The following is a 20,128-nucleotide window of genomic DNA, read 5'->3' as shown; positions in this document are numbered from 1 at the left end:
GCTGAAGGCGTTTCTGCCAGCTGTACAAGGGAAGAACGTCCTGATAATGACGGACAACACGGTGGCCATGCATTACCTCAACAAAAGAGGAGGTGTAGGATCACTACCCCTGTGCAGAGAGGCGATGCAGCTCTGGTTTTGAGCAATCCAAGAAGGAATCTCTCTATCGGCAGTTCACCTAGCCGGAGAGAAGAACTTGACAGCGGACGCTCTGAGCAGGCAGAACACAGTCTCCCACGAGTGGGAGCTAGCTCAGGAAGTCCTTCAAGAGATCTTCGCCCTTTGGGGAACCCCTCAGGTAGATCTGTTCGCCACCACGTCAACAGGAAGTGCGACCTGTTCTGCTCAAGGGAATTTCCCCCGAGAGGAGCTCTGGGAGACGCGTTCATAGTGGACTGGGAGTTTCCGCTTCTGTACGCGTTCCCACCGGTCCCTGTCATTCCTCAAATGATCAGGAGGTTGAGAAGATTCCGGCAAACCATGATCCTAATTGCCCCGGATTGGGCCAGGAGAACGTGGTACCCGGACCTTCTAGACTTGTCCATCTGCCCTCCAATTCGACTTCCACTCAGAGAGAACCTACTCTCACAGAAGGGAGGTCAGGTTCTCCATCCAGACATCAAAACCCTCAACCTTCACGCTTGGCTTCTGAAAGGCTGAGGTACAAGGATTGGGACCTCCCTGATGATGTTATGGAGGTGTTGCTTTCGGCAAGGAGGCCAGCAACAAAGTCTTTATACCGCTGCCGTTGGAACAGATTTGGCAGCTGGTGTAGAGAACAGAATATCGACCCTTTTTCATGTGGTACACCAATGGTTTTGTCCTTCCTACTATATTTGGCAAATTCAGGCCTTCAAGTTGGCACCATTAAGGGCCATCTCGCAGCGCTATCCATCTTTAAGCGTACTGCGGAAGAACCATCCTATTTCAAATTACCCTTGGTAATACAGTTTCTAAAGGGGTTAACCAATGTTTATCCCCCAAGACCATTCCAAGTTCCCCTATGGGATTTAAACTTAGTACTAACTTTCCTGATGGGTACACCTTTCGAACCTCTCCATTCTTGTTCGTTAAGATTCCTTACCCTTAAAACTGTTTTATTAATAGCACTTACATCTGCTAGAAGGGTGAGTGAATTACAAGCTCTTTCTTGTAAACCCCCTCATACTATATTTCACAAAGACAAAGTTGTCCTGCAAGTGAAGCCTAATTTCCTCCCAAAGGTGGTTTCTGAATTCCATATCACTCAGAAGATTGCCCTACCATCTTTCTATCCTCCTCCTCACCCGGGGAAAGAGGAAGAGAGGTTACACAGGCTAGACCCTAGGAGGGCTTTAAGTTTTTACATTCGTAGACTAGCCAGGATAAGACAGGCAGACCAGCTGTTTGTAAGTTACACAGGTCACAAGCTGGGGTTACCAATAACTAAGCAGACCATTTCCAGATGGATCATTCTAGCCATTCTGGAATGTTATAAACTGGCAGGGAAGGAGCCCCCTCAAAACCTTAGGGCTCTCTCGACCAGAGGTATTGCAGCTTCATCGGCCCTCAAAAGAGGCGTGCCGGTTAAAGACATATGTGCGGCCGCTACATGGTCGTCTGTCCATACCTTTACACGTTTTTACAATCTGGATTCCTCCTCCAGTCAAGAGACTAGGTTTGGAAGGGCTGTACTGCATTCTATTCATCAATAGAAGACAGCGTGAAGTCAGTACTCCCTCCTCCGATAGTAGAATACTGCTATGGGAGCCTATCTAAGATGAGGAATACGTCGGAGGACACAATCCCTTCGAAGAACAAGTTACTTCTTACCTTGTAACGTTCTTTCGACGGAATGTTCCTCCGACGTATTCCTCATCGACCCTCCCATCCATCCCCGCAGTTCTACTTCCCTTGTTGTTGCAGCTTACGCTCCTTCAGGGTGATTGGTTAGTCCAGAAAGTATTATTGTGGGCTACAAAACGGAACTGAGCAACGGACGCTGCGCGCAGCCTTTATAGACAGGATGACGTCGACGTCGATACGGCGGCTGTCGAAGGACATCGACTCGGAGGACGTCGACGCGCAGCGCCCTCTAGAGAAAAAAAATTTTTTCCGAGGCCAGCAGAGCTGGAAGGAGATATATCTAAGATGAGGAATACGTCGGAGGAACATCCCGTCGAAAGAACGTTACAAGGTAAGAAGTAACTTGTTCTTCTCCAGCATTGGTATCTTTCATAGATTCACATGCTCCCACCCACCTCCCCTAGAGGCTGCTCCTACACCATCCATCATACTGTAGTCTCTACGGTTCAAAATCTGAAGACGGTTGTCTGGGGCGGAGCTTAAGACCTGCCACCTCATTGGTTGTGGCCATAAAGGACCAAAGTGAGTTGAAGGCGCTGCACAAGTGGATGGCTCATAGGCCATGATGGGCTATTTGCACTCATATTTCTATGGAAATAATGGATATATTTTAAAAAACATTTTTTAATTTTATTTAAATCACCCAGGATTCCCAGTCTGACGACGGGGAATATTCAAGCATCTGAATCTATGAAAGATACCAATGCTGGAGAAATACAGTTACAGGTAAGTTACTAAGACAAATAACCTATCTTATCATATCATAAAGCATATGGGAGCATATGCATGAGTGCCCAGTACCAAAGATACACTGATTATATAAATGGGGGATTCCCCTAGTGAGAATGAGCATTTCACTCCTCATACCATTAGGCTTGTCATAATTGATGTTTCCACATTGGTCTCTGTGTCCCTGAATGTTGCCATTCATAGATTAGCTGAAATGTAAGGAATCGGCCCATAATTTCACAGCGAAAAATGCCGAACTCAAAAATGCAAAATTTCCAAGTGCACAAATCACTCAATTATAGGTTTTGGGGGGGTGGAGGAGTTGAGGTAGTAAAAGATATAAAGGCAGTATGGGCAGGAATGCGAGGGTGTCTCCCCCCACATGTAATTGCAGTGACGTGTGGAAAGAAAATCTAAATTTTTGTGTTCGGCATATTATTTTTCGTAGTTATCACACAGATCCATCGTGCCATGACTTCTTAGTACACTTGCTGATTGTTCCGCAACCAACACCTATCCCCATTGCCTTTGCAGGTATTCCCGCTATCCCCAGAGCCTGTGGCTGATGACACCTGTGCAGAGCTCACAGACAGCACTGGAAGTGGCATATAATGAGGCACACATTTTGATTTCTGACCCACATTTTGGGCGCCTTTGCCTCCTGACATGCTTGGCATTACCTGTAGGGTTCAATGCAACAGGAAGTTTGTGTTTTTAAACGGAATGAGCTTTCAAAGATGGCCATCGCTGTGCTTCCTGTTCCCTGAATGACGCTTTTTCTGCTCACTGCTTATTCCCCCAGCAGAATTACTGTGGCAATAAGACCCGAGTCGGCGGGCCAATACCGCCCCAGGTAATGCCCCGCGTTTTGAAACCGGGGGAAAAAAAAGTCAAATAAAATGGCCGCCGGGAAAGGGAAAAAGTAGTCCGTTTTCCCTTTCCATGGCGGCCATTGGGAGCGTTCACTCCTGAGGAATAGAAAAAAGAAGGTAAGTGGGTTTGGGAGGGCGGGGAGGGGATAGTTTGCAGGGGAGGGGGGGAAACGTACCTGAGTCCCCAGTGGGGGACGAAGGCAGCCTCCAGCCTTCGGGAGGCTCAGAGCGGGGATTGCCCCGTTTCGAGCCTCCTCATTGGCTAAGCGGCTGCCATGCCCCCCGCCGGGAACAAACGCTGGCATGTTCGTAAGTCCATGGGAATACCATGTGGTATGGCTCAGAAAAGAGCCAATCCACGTGTAGTATTTCCCGTGGACAGAGCGTGCCGGGTACTAATGTTTGGTCATGCCTACACTTTTACAGCAGTAATGCTAATTGCCCTGAAGTGTGGGATTTACAGATCACTATTGATTTTTTAGCACTGATTCCGCTGAACAGAATTACTGTTACCGCTGAAGATTGTGCACACAGACGTGGCCTCATAATTACGCCTTATGCCATGGCGATAACAGGGATTCCATCCAGCGGAATTAGCACCATCTTGACCACTTGAACCAATAATGAGGTATGTTTGGAAATTGTAAGGTAAGTGTGATTTTATGGGTGAGCTGGTTTGGTGGGAAAATCCAAAAAGCTCCAATGTTTCATAAGTAATCACTGCTCACATTTCAGTGTTTGTGAATGTGCTGGGCTTCTTAAACCCAACTCCCAAATGGGAGGAATGCCAGCATGTTAACCCAACACATTTACACATTTATAGACACTGACATTAGTGGAGGGATTACTTATGAAACGTTGGAGTTTTGGGAATTTTCTGCCGGATTCACAAGTTTATCAGAGAGAATTGGAGTTACAGAGAATTGGAGTTCTATTATATCTCTATTGGCCCTGAAGAGGACCTTGTATGGTCTAAACACGTGTGGGCTGTTTCACGGAATTTGTTATCCATAATAAACAAAGAAAACAAGAAAGTTGTCCTTATCTGAATGAAGCTCGATAGTTGATTACCCGCATTCTTAAATAGTGTCATTAAAAATTGTTGATTGAGCGCAATGGTGTCTGCAATAACCCTTTTCTTTCGGCTTCTGTATTTTATTAGTGGTGCGGCACCCTTTCTTTTCCATGTTATCAATCTCTTGTCATGGCAGAAATTCTACAGTTCTCCTGATGGCCAACCGATCTCTTAGTAAGAAATCACATGAACGCGCATCAGAGAAATTAGAGTTCTCTTATTAAACTGCGATACTCCATCAGAGAATGAAGTGCCATTAGTAGAGTGGTCTAATAACTGCCTATTATGATTTTTTTTCCTGCTGCTGCGATAGTGATTGAAGCATAACATCCTTCTGAGGATGTAATGCGCACAAGGCTCTCTGCCCATTTCATTTGTAATAGCTCTCACCCTAACAGAAGAATGTCTGCAAACCACATGGCATGCATACTAATGTGCTCAGCTTGGGCTGTTTGAAGCCAGGCTTTAGCTTTAACATTTAAAAAGAGGATGTTGTCTGGTTTCCCTAAATGCTTCCAGAGCTTCTTCAGTCCCTTCACTTCTTTCAAAAAATGCAAGAGGAATCGTGTTGGGCCCAAGCGTAATCTCCTGAAGCAAAGCACACTTGTTCATGATGGCACAGCCCAGCACGGATTGTTGCCAGGCTTCCACCTGGACTCCTCCCGGCAGAGCACCACCATGCCATGTTTCCCAAACACTGCAGGCAGTTCTTTCTTCTTCACGCATAGGTCCAAGTATGCAGAAACAGCCATCAATGAGCCAGTGAATTCATGCCAGTGTTGCCAGGCCAACCAGATGCCCTGATTCCAGCACCCAATCTCTTTTTTTCACTGTAGCATTGATTGTGGCCATAGAAAACACCACCAAAAAGCATAAAAAACAGTAATAGGTTCTTGGATGAAGGTAAACATGCTGAATGCAGTTACTAATGGCCATAACCTCAGATGAAAAAGGCCTTTCAATAGGGGGATTCACGGTGTGGCTTAGGTTCAAATCCGACAGACCAGACAATGTTTTCAATCTACTATGCTGTCTGATGCCTTAAACTTAAAATAACCGTTGATAGTTTCCTTGACAATGTATCGTATTTGCAGATCCTTTCATAGAATGTCTCCTCCGTTAGAACATTACGATTTTGCAAACATAATATTTGGTCTCACACAGTTTGACAATTGCAAATCTGTTCGACTACATTTACTAAAATAAGCCACTTTACGCAATGATATTTTAAGTAAACTTTACAGATGGCTGGTTTGCGCCGTTTGATTTTGCAGTAGCATAAAAGATCAGTATTTGTGTTTCTTTTTTGTAGATCATGCAGGAAATCCCTTAAGATCTTGGGAACAGTTGGCGAACCCATCAACCCAGAAGCCTGGCTGTGGTACTACAATGTTGTGGGAGAAAAAAGATGCCCCATTGTTGATACCTTCTGGCAGACAGAAACTGTGAGTTTTTTGTTCTAGGTTTTAATTAGCTAGTGCCTTCTTTGGGAAAGCAAGGGTGGGATGGGGGTTATCCAAGTGAACAAAATAGATTACATCGTTACACGTTGCATTTAGTTATGTTTCAGCCACTTAGTCTTGGCAGGAATTTCCGATGCAGTGTATTCCCACTTAATTAGGGGGTGGGGGTCTTGCAAGAGCATGGACCACTACGTCTTCAGCAATTCATAGCGAATGCTAAAGTGATTAAAGTTACCCAAATGCATTGACCAGATGTTGGGCTCCGTTCGGGAGACCACACTATATCATAGCGGCACACTGGCTTGTGTATCTAAATCATTATGCATCAGGCAGCAATGCTAATTATTTTTCCCTATGGATGTACCGCCAACCTTGTGTGCATTCCTGCCCAGCCTCCTCCCCCAACAATCTAAATCCTTTTGTCCTACATCCCTCTATGGCAGTAAATGGAAAATGCCAAATTTTACTGCCGGCGTTCTGCTGCTGGCATAATCACCTTGTAATGGGAAGCAAATTTAAATATACATGGGCTCATGTTCTGGGGCCTGGGACCCGCTACATCCAACTTTCTCTCCCGAAATACCTCCATGCTAGAGTCCTTTGGTCCTCTAGCTCCAACTCTCTGCAGATTAGACGTTTCCCCAAGCAGAGAGTGGTGGGTAGAGCTCTTTCTTCGTCAGGAGCCTCCCTCTTTCTGGAATAGCCTTCCTGCCCCCCTCAGACTTGAGCCGGGTCTCCTTAAGTTCCTTAAACTTCTCAAGACTTTCCTTTTCTCCTCCTCCTTCCCTCTCCATTGCCAATATCCCCCTGCCGTCGCGACTGGTGCCTGTCACTTATGTGCCTTACTGGGGCCAGTCCCTCCTCAACCAGTCCTCCCCAGTATCTCGTAAACAGCACTTGCCCTCAAGCACCCTTCCCCGACTAGCCTGATTCTTGTGCCCTTCCCACCAGCTGACCCTTACCCCTGTTTGCCATAGCACTTGACCTCCTGGGCTCCCCTTCAGCACTTGCCTGCCCCCTGGGCCCCATCCCTCCTGCACTTCTCCCCTACTCCATTCCATTAGCCTAGCCCTTCTGCCCTGTCCTGCCCCGTCCCCCTGCACTTATTGTCACTGCACTTGCATGGTCCGGATGTCACAAGGCCTAGTAGGACCATTGTTGTTTTCTCCCCTGCCCCCCACCCCCCAACCCCTCTTTTTTTGTCTTGTGGTGGCTTGAAACACTTGTGTATAGGCGCCATACAAATGTCGAATAAATAAATAAAATGTTCCGCTGTGCAGACTGTATAACAGTGCGTAAAAAGAGCGGTACATTTTTTGTGCTCTCTGATTTTATAGCATTTTTAAGGTGGAGTGGTGCGCGCAAAGTTCATAATTTCCGATCCTACCACCCCCATCCACTCTGCCTCACAAATACAAGAGGCTCTTAGACCACCTGCAATTTTGATGCGGTTAGAGATGCTGAAGAATCCTGTGGAATCTGTCTACTTATTGAACCTGCAAGAAGCGGGCATCTTGAACAGAAATTCATGTAAATAGCTTGTGCAAAGTAAGGGCATGGCACGCGCATTTATGATACATGTTGGTACTGGATGTAAGCAAACACTGAACCTGGTGGTCCTCAACCTCTGTGTTCGCATTCTACTGAATAACCCCCCAAAAAAGCACAGAAGGGACTGCTGTCATGTTAGTGCAATTACAAGTGGTCCTCTAGGGTTTATTTACTGAGTTGGTCATAATAAGCACCTTTGTGTTTTAGAGAATTAGTTGGAAGCTTTGCCCTAATAGTTGGGGTGGAGTAGCACATTGCTATACAAATAACAATCGTATTCCTGGAGGTATTATATGAGAATGAGACATAGACTTAGATGATGGGCACTGTAACCCCACTTCCTACCATTCATTACCATATGTTACATGGCAAGCAAGAAGCCTAGGGTATTCCAAGGGACACGCAAATGATAAGTGTTGCTGTACGACTGAAGAAGCAAATACTATTTGGGCCATACTTTCTGGGTTACCAGATCTTCAGTCATACTTTTATGGTAGGTATGAACATTTCAGGAGGATCCTGGTTGCAATAGGAAATGGTATTTATTTTGATTCCCACCAGGGGTTGAGTCTTTTCTTTCAGAGATTCATATCAGAAAAACTAACTTTATTGCACCTCCTTGTTTATATGTTTCCTGTTTGTGGTTGATGTTGGGTGTTGTCAAATGTTGACTGTGGATATTCCAGTAAACCACATTGTATTTTATTTGCCACGGGTGTGATAGCAAGCTAACTATGCTCCCAGCAGTTACCATCTTGTTTAATATTTTTAAAACTGTCCCAAAAGCAGGATAATCATGCATGTGCAAAAAAAAATTAGTTATTTGTACATTTTCTTTTCTGCATTATTCAAAGATACACGTTTGTTTTTTATCCAAGTAAATAGCGGTCAGAATGCACTTGATGAAAAATTAAATGTTTATTTCTCACAAAACTATTAAAATCATACATTTACCATCATGGGTATTGACGCTAGCAAAACCACAAAGGTTCGCTGTGCCTCTCTGGGCTTCGTCAAGACAATGCTTTGGGAAAAATCTTTTTTTGTTGTTGAAAATGAAAATGTTTGCCTTAAGGTATGTCAACAATGCTCAGCCACTTTGTGTAAATAACTGATCCATGCACACTTAGACGGCTAGTTATAAAAATAAAATATATATTTAAGGCCAAGTAAACACAATGAAAATGACTATAAGCAAGTAATACTATTACACAACATTCATATTAAAGTACATATATACAACCCCTTTAGCCAGTGCAATAAAGTAGCAATCCCACCCACCCCACAATACTAATAGGAAAGGCACTGATTAGAAATTGCACTGGCAGTCCACAAGAATACAACCCTAACTTCAGAAGTCCAACCCTAAGTTGACTGTGAGCCTTGTATCCTAAACGTTCACAAACGTTCCAGAGGTTTTTGGAGCTGGGAAAAAAGTTAGGAGGAGGGTCTTGTGGATGGGAGAATGGTTCCAAAAGGCAGGTAATCATTTATTGTAGTAAATAAAACTGTCCCCATCTTTCGGCAACATGTTTTGCTAAGGCCAAGCACATGTAAAACTTTTAAGTGTTCAAAACAATTACAGGTGGAGATAGGGGGGCAGGTAAATATTGCTGTACTTCACCCCCATACTCGGGTTTCTATTCAGACTTTGCAGGTCGTCAGAGGTCAGTTTTCCCTCTGTTGGTTCTAATTACCATAGCCAAGGAGTCGTGGGTGCAAGAGATGTCCCGGTTTTATACAGAAGCTGGTGCAACCTGTTCCTGTCGATGAATGCAACTCACACCGATGCAGCACTCCCCTAGGCAGCGGACCAGATGCAGGGAAGCCGGTTTCGACGATTGTCACCCATGCGCAGCGGCACAAAGTGTCACAGCTCTTGTAGTCAGTCAGCCTCCTATCTCGGATCCCGTTGAAACTGGAATGACAAAATATTGCAGGTGGGACTCTTGTAGAACAAGCTGGGTGGTCCCCAAAGTGCTGAGACGAAACACTAGGCAACAATGCCTCTACTGCAGTAGCTCAAACTGATGTTGGTCAGTCCACAGGATGGTTCCAGGAACGCTTCCGAAGACTCCAGATGGCCGCGAACCGAGCAGATGTTGAGAATGGTTGTTCCCAACACTCTACAGGTTGAAGTACCACTGAAGGCCTTCTAAAGATCATCAGCCAGACAGGGCTCCTCCGGCACATCAGCAAAAGTCGGTCCCCAGGCTTTTCTAGTACAGGTCTACAGTTCTTCCAATGTCTTCATAGCTGGGCAGACACTTGGCTCCTGGCAGGATTTCTCGAGGATCTCTGGGGCATGGCTGCCGGACTCCTCTTCTTATCCAGAAACTCAGGTGAGACAGAAACTCAGCCCACCCAATGGAAGATCTTCCCCTCAGACACCCTAGCAGTGGTCCAATCAGGTCGACTGATGGTGAAACACATACATTCTCTCTATGCATACGGAAACCAGTTTGTGGATTGGGACTACACAGTCCGAGCTCACATCCTGGGAACACACACACACATAGCCTTTCACTAGCCTGCGAAAACCAAGCCTTTCCTGGGCAAGTGCATGACCATAAAAGTATTTTCCTGTCCTGACAGGGCAGGAAGAAGGCCACAAGACAAAAAGGCCAAAACAACAAGCAAAACACTTGTGACACGGCCATTTTGTGACACTAGCCACAGTTAGTAGCTAAACATGGCTAGGCTAACTAAAAGTATTGCAAAAATAGTAAAAATGCAACTGCTGCCACCAGCTTGTCTTTAGGCACATCTAAAGTATCCAACAAAAATCCCTTTGAGTGTAGTTTAGGGTCATCCAAAGGAAACACCACTGTAATACATTGTGAGATGCATTGTGCAATGATAAAAAGTTGCCCGCCCAAAAAATAGACATGTAAATAGAAAAGGGAAATATAGTTTCCCTCTACTGACAGCCTGTAGCACTAGTCAGTTTCCCTATAACAATGGGCAGAATTGCAGTGGAGTTAAGCTGAAGGCTTCACTTTACTGGAAAAAGTCAAATCGATAAATACTTTATTTTCGGTTTCACTTCATTTACAGAGAGAATAAAATGCAATGCAAAATAGACTCTTAAAACATGCTTAAAAACAATTGTTAAACTATACAATACAAACTATTGTGGTCGAAATTCATAAAATTAGGTGAACATTTTCTTCGCATAAGCATAAAAGAGGCGGTAACATACTCGCATAAATCATTAACAAAGCATACATCAACACAAGACAAGACAAAATTCATTGCATCAAGAATGGACCTAATATTACCAAAAAATAACTTCTCAAACATTCCCGTCTCAAATCTAAAAGTCTTGTGCAGATAAATAAAACATGCGATAAATCCTCTACAGCCTCACTACCACAAGTGCAAAGCTTAGTATTAAATTGCCACATCATCCCAGCCCTTAATGGTAAAATGTTCAATCTCACCATAACCAGGATGCATCTATGAACCAGTGAGCGAATAGTGCTCACTGAGGAATTCTCATAGTGAGCACGATGTGGCACCATTAGGTGTCCCAGTGAACGAACATTTTTCATGCTATTTATAACAAGATCAACTTCTATCTTTCTTTCTTTTATTTTCAGCTGTTCAGTCATCAAACCCCCCCTCAGGTCATCAAATCTATTCCCCATTTTCTATGCCAAAGGGAGCTTTCCTTGTACCAAGGGCATATGAAATAGGTGGTGGCTTGTGCTAGCTCTTCCACTAGATTCATGATTTCCGGCGTCCCTGAAGGGCTTGGGTATAATTTGTGAAAATATGGATGAAACCTAGGTTCAGGCCGAACACCAATATTTGAAACCCCAGTGTCAAAGGCAAGAAAAAGACCCTGGGTGCTATGAGTCACACCCAACAGCTCTTCCTCGAAGGGATATGTGTAATGCGATCCAGGACCATACAGCTCATACTGCCCCAAATTTCGCTGCCATGCAAAACAGAATAATTGACCTTTGCTTCAACACTTGGATGCATTTATCAAAGCAGAAGCCACCTTATTCATGATAAACTCCTTTTAAGCCACCCAGGCTTGTCCGTAGGCGGTTTTCTAATAGCTCTAAATTAGCAGACCATGAACACTTACTGGAAAGCAAGACCCCTAAATAGCAATATGATTCGTTAATATTAACATTTGTAGACCAGTTGTACTTCCTTTTATTAGTGCCGAAAACCACTATCTTTGTTTTCTTTACATTCTATTTTAAGCCATTGGCTTGCTGCATAGCTCAAGCTATTGACTAAACCCTTTGTCAAATCCAATAGAATAGCAAATCTATAGTGCATGCTCATGTCAAATAGGCTTTATAACGGAAAACCAAAGGTTAGAACATTGTATAACAGTACGAGTTGGCATCAATGCATAATAGTCAGGCAGTGCATAATGTTCATCCTTTTGACCGATAGAAAGGACAAGTGGTTACTCTTCCCCATCTTTTTTTGGCACCCATCCCAAAGCTGTGAGGGTACGAAGATCCATTCAATAACATGTCATATAACTTATAATCTCATTTCACATGGACTTCACCTCACTGCACTCACATAGAAACTGCATGCACACCCAATCTCAAAGACCTGCAGCTCTATAAGCCCTATGTAGACATTTATGACATATTAACATGAACCAAGCATTCTGTAATGAACCTGATGCTATCATCACTTCTTCCTCTGAGGTAGTCTCTCCCTGTGTGGCCAGGAGACGGCAGCCGCAAGCTGATCCTGGCCTTAGGGGCAACTGTATGAGGGAGGACCACCTGTGGAGAGACAACCATTGGGGGAGAGATATGATCTCTGTAAGGGAGGATGCATATCCCCCATTTCCCTTGAGGGAAGTCCCCGCCATTTCCCTGGCCTTAATAGCAGATTTTGACATTCTCCCTCAACCCTGTACCAGACCTACTTTAAACACTCCCCAACAGGACACAAAGAACAATATATCAGTCAATGGCATTAGGAAGAAGCAATGAGCAGTGATCATCACTCCCCAAAGGATTCTGTATCAATTTCCTCAACATCACCTACGGGATGACCTGATCAGAGATCGAGTAATAAGGGTCACAGAGACTGGCAAGTTCAGAGGCCAATCTAGACTTTGGAAACTCCCCAATCAGCTTGTAAACTTAAAAACTGCTGTTGCAGCAGCTAAAAGACAGAGTGAATCTGTAGAGCTGCAGAGACTGGACGACATGGCATCCTGCGCAAAATGCAAACTGAATAGCTTAGACGTGAATGCTGAGGGAAACCGCATCCGAGTGCAGCCAAGCGGCAGCAGAGAGAGCTTGAAGGCAAACGGCACAATGCAAGAGGCAACGGGAACAGTGTTCTGAGTCGGCAATGGCAAAACGGTGGGTAGACTGCACACCGACCAGACGACCAAAGAAGCAATTGAGAGAGCTGCAGCCACTGAGCAGTCGGTTACCTGCACGAATACCAGCTGGAACACTAGGGAAGAAGACACCACGAGAATCTACCCTGCTGGAGAAGGAACTAGAGAGCACAGGACGCGCTGCTCAAGTGAGGAAGCAGACAAGAACCAGCACAGCAGAGGCACTGCAGATGTCCAGTCGCACGCAGAGTTCAAACACTGATGTGGAAAGAAGCCAAGAAGCGCAGGATACACAAAGAGCACTCTGTAAACCCGGGGAAACAAAAGGCATTACCGGGTTGCTGGAAAGTGTGCGCTGTTGTAAGACAGATATTCCCAAACAAAGCAAAATATGTGAAGAGGCTAAAACCTATGAAAGCTATACCATGGATTGTGCAGAGGCTAAAACGTATGAAGGCTATACCACGAATGAGCAAATAACGAATGGGTTATTAAACCCATACCAAAAAGCAAATCGAGTGAAAGCAAGTGAGCATGAGGGAGGGGAGAACACCACATTGATAAAACAGAAATAGATTCAAACCAAGATACGCCAAGGGCTGGCATTGTGTCATGGATAAAACAAACCTGTATTAAAGTACTGTTTTGAAAGTCCTGGTAGAAGAATACACCGGGTAAAGAGAATTATAATTAAAGTGATGTTATACCCAGGGACTGCATTGCTCCATCCCTTAAATCTCTCCACTGGCTCCTGGTTGCTGCGAGGATCAATTTCAAGACCCTCTGCATTATCCGCAAGGCTTTTTGGGGCAGGGGACCCCGCTACATCCAACTTGCTCTCCCGAAATACCTCCCTGCCAGAGCTCTTCTGTCTTCTAACTCTAACATGCTTCAGATCAGATGCTTTTCCAAGCAGAGAATGGGGAGGGGGGTAGATCTCTCTCCTCCGTGGGTTCCTCCCTCTGGAATGGCCACCCTGCTTCTCTCTGACTTGAGCCGGATCTCCTTAAGTTCCGGAAGCTCCTTAAGACCTTCCTCTTCTCTTCCTCCTTCCCCCTCCCCCTGCCCTGCTAGTATTCCCCTCTGCCCTAGATTGGCGGCCTGGTAACTTCAACAGTATTACAAGGCACCAGCCCCCCATTGTCCAGTCGTCCTGTGTACTTGGTCGTGCCTCACCCACCCCCACCCCCACCCTCTCATCCTGCACTTGTCTGGGTGGCCTGCACCCCTGGAGCCATTCCAGCCCCTTACCTCGCACTTAGCTTGTGCTCCCTTTTTGCCCTGCTCTCTCTGCTTCCCTGGCCCCCACTGGCCCTTCTGCCCTGCTCATGCACTTCCCCACCTTACCTCCCCTCTGCACTTCACGTTACTGCACTTGCACTATCTGAATGTCACAAGGCCTAGTATGATCGCTTCCATGTTTGTACTTTCTGTTGCCCCCTTCCCTTTTGCACCTTGATACATTGTGTATATGCGCATTACAAATAACCAATAAATGAAATAAATAAACTGTCAACATTTGGAACTTTTTGTTGGAGTATATCTTTTCATTGAACTGGGACATCTTGTGCACCTGGCTCTTCACAATTCCTAGAGACCTCCTTAGCGTGTTTGCATATCACTGACAAGACCTTGTTTTCATCTGGCCCACCCAAGTCAGCTTCTCATCTATTTCTTGTCTTCAGCTGAACCTAAGAACCTGTTGGTACTAATGCTCTATATATCCGTATTTATTTCTTACCACACCAGACAAGCTGTGTCGTAGTTTTAACAAGTTTAGGTTCGGTTGGCTCTGAAAGAAATTCAGCCTTTTTTTCCTAAGCACAGCAGCCGCCAAAGCGAAATTCAAGACTTGCCTACAGCTAAATCCCTATTTGCTAATACAATCATTAAGTTTCAATCTGCTATTTAGGTATGTAGCCCACGCTGTACCACACTCATTAGCTTGTCACATTTAAATTCCCTTAATTCATAGTGTGCCTTTTTAAATACCGATTTTTCAAATGGGGTCTATTTTTAGAGTAGCATGGGAAGCTCTTGGAATTACTATTCAAATTGGGCCAAATCGTTTCAGCCCATGAATGAATTTGAAGGCACCAAGGGGGAATACGGCGAGGGATCAGTGGGGCATGGTGACCCATTCCACATGAATGAAGTGGGCAAAGGTGGCCAAGGGAGTTTGTGGAGACTTAGAGTTGCACAATTGTAGTATTTTGTTGTAGTGGGCGGGCGGAGAGTTGGAGAGGATGACCTATGAGCCGGCTTAGGCAGTATTCAAGGCAGCTAAAGACAAGTACAAACCAAAGTTTTAGCAGAGGGGAGTAAAAGCAAGATCTTGCATATATTCAGCATGTGGCAGTCATAAGAGTGGAGTTAAGGAATAGACTTTAGTTTGTCGGCAAAGAAGACCCCAAGTTTCGAAGTCTTTGGGGTTGGAGGTGAAGAGGCCAGAGGGAAAGCATAGAGGAACAAAGAGAAGGGCGCTCAGACATCAGGAGCTGGGAGATATATGATTTCTGTCTTAGTCAGCATTAGGCATTGAAATGCAGTAACTTCATGTGAATCATGAACCTAGTCATTCAATTGTAACCGTTGAAGGTAAAATGTAAAATTCTATATACATAGAACTCTTAAAACATTTTATATGGTGCAAGTCAAAAAGACGCCCCATATATGCAGAAGTATGCAATAATTGTACCCTTGTGTTAATAATGTGTGGGTGTACATAGAAAACGGATTGTTCTGGTTCAATACTTTGTCCTTTCAGGCCAAACACAAACTATTTGCTTCTATTTTTAAGAAATGTGCATTAATTCTTCATTGTGCGGTTACATTTTTTTAGGGAGGTCAAGTGCTAACACCTCTTCCAGCAGCCACGCCTCTGAAACCTGGATCTGCGGTGAGTGTCTGTGCAGTCTTCTTGCTTTTGTATCCACGATGTACATTTTGAGAGGGAATTTCCAACATATTTTAAAGATCATTAAGCTTGGGTACCAAAATGTATTGGTACCCAAGCTTAATGATCTTTATTCTTCTTTCATCTCTAATGGTGAAGCCTTAGGGTCCTTTGGCAATGCTAATTGTGCTCCCTAAACCCAATAAAGATCCTGGACTGGCCAAAAACTATAGACCCATATCTCTGATTAATACTGATTGTAAAATCTTCGCTAAAATCGTAGCTAATAGACTTAATCCCTTTCCAAATTCTATCAAGAGCTATATTCATGAGAAGTAGTACCTAACAGCACTCATGCTTCAGACTTTCTCAGCCACATTCATCATGCCTCATATGTTAATACTAATTTCCAAAGATTAAATGCCCTGCTACATGTTCGTGAAATATATAAGGCTACGAAAGACCTTAAACAATGTAAAGCTCCCGGCCCAGATAAATTTTCAATTGACTTCTTTCAATAGCTGGTCCGATAGCACAACGAGTAGAGCGCTCACTTTGACATCTGTGCAGAGCCTGCTGACGCAGGTTTGAATCCTGGTAGGGCCAAACTCAGCCTTTCATCCTTCTGAGGTCGATAAATGAGCACCACACACTTTGGGTAATAACAAGCAGCGCTCAGAGGGTTCGTAGCTCTATATAAATGCTAAATTATTATTATTATTCAGTGTGATATTGTTATCACAGCCTTAAAATGATTTAGGATGTTATTGGCAATTAGAGGCCACAGTGCTAGTTTGTGAAGCTGGTTTTCACATAGAAAGCAAACAGGGCTAGATTTAACTCGTTTCAATCAGTGCCTGGAGATCAATTTATAATACCTTGCTCACAGTAATTGTCATTATTTTACACCCGACTATATCAGTCTATTTACCAATGGTCTAGATATGACACTTTTTCCAGGTGCTAAATGCCAAGCTACTTAGCTAAGATTTGAACTAAAGCAATTGCGGACCCTGGAATGTACGGGACCAAGAATGGCTTTGCCAAAGAGCCTCGGAATTTGTAGATTGTGTAAATAAACACTCTATTGAATCACTAAAACGTCTTGTTCTCTTTTGTGAGGCAATTGCACATTTGAAGCGCCCGCCGAGAGTTTTTATGAAGTGACTTAATGGTGGGTCATAGCATAACTAAGTTTTTGGACGATTTGATTACGTTACACAAATGATTTTTATACCTATAATGTATGAATTTTGTTATTTTTAGATTGTATTTTTTATATGTGAATTTGTGTATGCTTATTTTGTTTAATGTGAAAAGTTTTATCTCTAAAACAACACACAAAATAAAATACAAACATGAATTAAGTTAATTAAAAACAAGCTTACTGCATTTAGGCTTCAGACCATAATGAACTGGCTGCATGTCATTAAACACAAATAAAAAAGGACATGTAAAAAAACAAGATCATCAATTTATAAGATTATACATTCTCTTATACTCGGAGCAGCTGGAGGGGAGTTGCTGGATGTGCATCCTTATGATAAATGTACTTGACTCCGGTTGATCTCCCAAATTAAGATAAAAAAGAGGCCTAGCAAACTGCATAAACACACACGGTACTTTCGAGTTCTGTCTAGGTTTCATGCATATTACAGAATGCAGAGTGTTATGTTTCGTGAATGGGCTTTGGATCTTTGGAATGGGGGAGGTGTTCAAGAACCACATCCCAAGCCAATAATATTAAGCTATTTCATAAAATAAGTGCACTACAGGATGTTCTGGTCACTTAAGTGTCACAATCTACCAGAGATTATTTTGTTTAATGTTGCCTATTTCTTCAATGAAATACAAACCTTCAAAAGGAGTCCATTTCTAGAACTGGCGGTTGGAGAGATGGCTGCTTGTGGACCAAGCTCCTGCCCAGAAGATCCTCATATATATATTTACAATGGCAAATCTAATCAACATGTCAAACCTCCTTCTTCAAAAAGATCCAGGTTGGGGGACAATGAACTTGCTGAGGTTTTGGAAGGTGGAGCCCAGCCATCAAAGAAGGTCAGAGAAGATGGATTGGCTGTCTCCGCGGATGGTCAATCAGCTAAGGATTATTTGACTGAGATAGTGGATTGTGCTCTCCATTGGGAAAATCAAGCAGATAGTTTTGGAAATGAAAGAGGATCAGGCAAAGTTGAAAAAGCAGACTGATGCCCTGGAAACTAGGGTCTCTGGCTCTGAAGACCAGCTTAAAGCCCTGGAGGATAAAGTCTCACACTTGTCCATAATGTTGGCTACTGCCCATAAAAGGATCTCTGATCAGGTAAACTACTCGCCGCAGTCCAATAACAGGATTACTGGCTTTCCAGAGGGTATTGAGAATGGTCGCCAAGCAGACTTCTTGCAAAATATTTCGCCAAAACTGCTGGATTTGCCACCAGAGAAGTTGTTGGAGATTGAAAGGGCTCACCATTTGCTAGCCCCAAAGCCTGCTGTTGGTCAACGCCCTGTGCCTTCCTGGTAAAGTTTTGAGTTTCCCTGTGAAAGAAATGCTGTTGATTGCCAGGGATCTTGCTGAACTAAAGTGGGGTGACAGTTGCAAAATCATGCTGTTTAATGACTACAGCAGAGAAGTTAGTGCTCAGAGGAAATTGTTTTTTGATTCCAAGCATCTGGCTAGAGAAAAGTGCCTCAATTACTATATGGTATATCCTGTAGTATTTAAGGTTGTGGTGGATGGCTCCACGCATTCCTTACAGATGATCTAAAAGCTTCCTACTTTTTGACAGACTTGCAGTTTGAGCATGCTAAAAGTGCTTGTTCATCGAGGGCCAATTATTGATAGTATTGTTGGGGAGGGGAGGGGCCCCTGTCGAGACTTCTATGCTGGAGGTTCTAGTGCGATTGTTCCCCTGACGCCATGGATCTTCAAGACGATAGACGTAACATTTCGTACTTTTTCAGCATGTTTCTTTAGTATATACCGTGCCTTGTGGCCTCAGTGCTTTTCATGACTGTTTCCGTTTTAGCCTGCACGTGAGTGTTCTGCAATCTTGTGTCACACGCTCTTTTTGTTGACTGTTTTTGTTTACCACCTTTGCTAACTTATGCCTCTGTTCATGGCCTTTAGCTCATGGCCTTTAGATTCCTCTCCTATACTATGTTGTTTTCTGCTACTTCCCACTTTCCTTTGCACTGCAGGTCTTCTGTATTTGTGCTTACTCCAAGGTTTAGTTCACTCTCTTCCTGATTTTAATGTTGCATGTATGCTCGGAATGCAGAGGTCCTCACAGCCACCCTTGTTGGGTTACGGTTTATACTTAGGTTTAGAGCTAAAGAGAGGGGTTCTATGCTGTTTTCAGGTTCCTTTACTTCATGCTTGTAGTTTTGTGTGCATTTTTGCTGTTTAGCATGCATTTTTGTGTCCATATTTTATTTTAAGATGTGGGTAGCGGCTGGTTGTTCACTTCCCTTCTTACACTATGTTCCAGTTTGTGTCTGTGTGCATGAGTTCCCCCCTTTTAACTTATTTATTTATTACTATTGTTTACAGGCTGGTTTCTGGTTTCTCGTCCTATGTGCTGTGGATTTGTGTATGTAGCGTAGGTGGATTTTTGATTGTGTGCCGTTTACCCGCTTTTTATATTTCACAAGATTGTGGCAAAGTTTGGCTTGGAGGCAAAGGATATTTTCACTGTTCCAAGCTGAATTTCTGACAGCTTAAAATGTTTGTTGACATGTCAAAGGTGTAAATAACCCTGTTAAAAGGAGACAAATACCTTCTTAAATAAGATGGAGCTGGACATTTTCTTGTTACAAGAGACACATCTGCAGTTTGAACATGAAGATTACATACTAGATTACATTTAGCCAGGTTTGTGACTCGGTGGACTAATGCATCCACTACGGGAGCCTGTGTATGACCTCATGGTGACAGGTTTGAATCCCGGCAGGTCCACTTAGCCCTTCATCCTTCTGAGGTCGATAAAATGAGTACCATTAAGTTAGTTAACAATAAACATTTGTTATTAGCGCCAAGATGTCCTTTCGGGGTTGAATGTGCCCTTTACAAATACATCTGCTATGTTATGTTTATACTGACCAGTGCTTACATGGAAGCATTCGCAAGTACATGTGCAAGTTAGTCTAGGGGTGTAGCCATCTTACTCAACAAAGATTTGAGGTATGCTGTAGACGGGGTGGATGAGGACTCAGAAGGAAGATATTTTGGGATTAAACTACGAGTGGAGTATCTAAAAGCGGAACTAACCATGAAGAAACACATCACAGATGGAGAGGATGAGAGTGCTCTGTCCTCCGCCACAGCTTACACTTCACAGCTCATATCTCTAAGCAGACAAT

At 43.8% G+C, this 20,128-nt stretch overlaps 1 protein-coding gene across 2 annotated transcripts in view; it reads left to right on the top strand.

Moving 5' to 3' along the window:
• ACSS2 (acyl-CoA synthetase short chain family member 2) overlaps window positions 1-20,128 on the top strand; it is a 948,517-nt gene that overhangs the window by 724,067 nt on the left and 204,322 nt on the right. For both annotated transcript variants that reach the window (XM_069652109.1, XM_069652108.1), the window contains 2 exons: window positions 5,834-5,966; window positions 15,716-15,772. In XM_069652109.1, the coding sequence (XP_069508210.1) occupies window positions 5,834-5,966; window positions 15,716-15,772 (190 nt within the window). The remainder of the gene's footprint in view (window positions 1-5,833; window positions 5,967-15,715; window positions 15,773-20,128) is intronic.

The sequence above is a fragment of the Ambystoma mexicanum genome, chromosome 3p, assembly GCF_040938575.1.
Source record: "Ambystoma mexicanum isolate Mex_15411 chromosome 3p, UKY_AmexF1_1, whole genome shotgun sequence".
NCBI lineage: Eukaryota > Metazoa > Chordata > Amphibia > Caudata > Ambystomatidae > Ambystoma > Ambystoma mexicanum.
The sequence above is the reverse complement of the archived record's forward strand: the minus strand, read 5'-3'. Positions and strand labels throughout refer to the sequence as shown.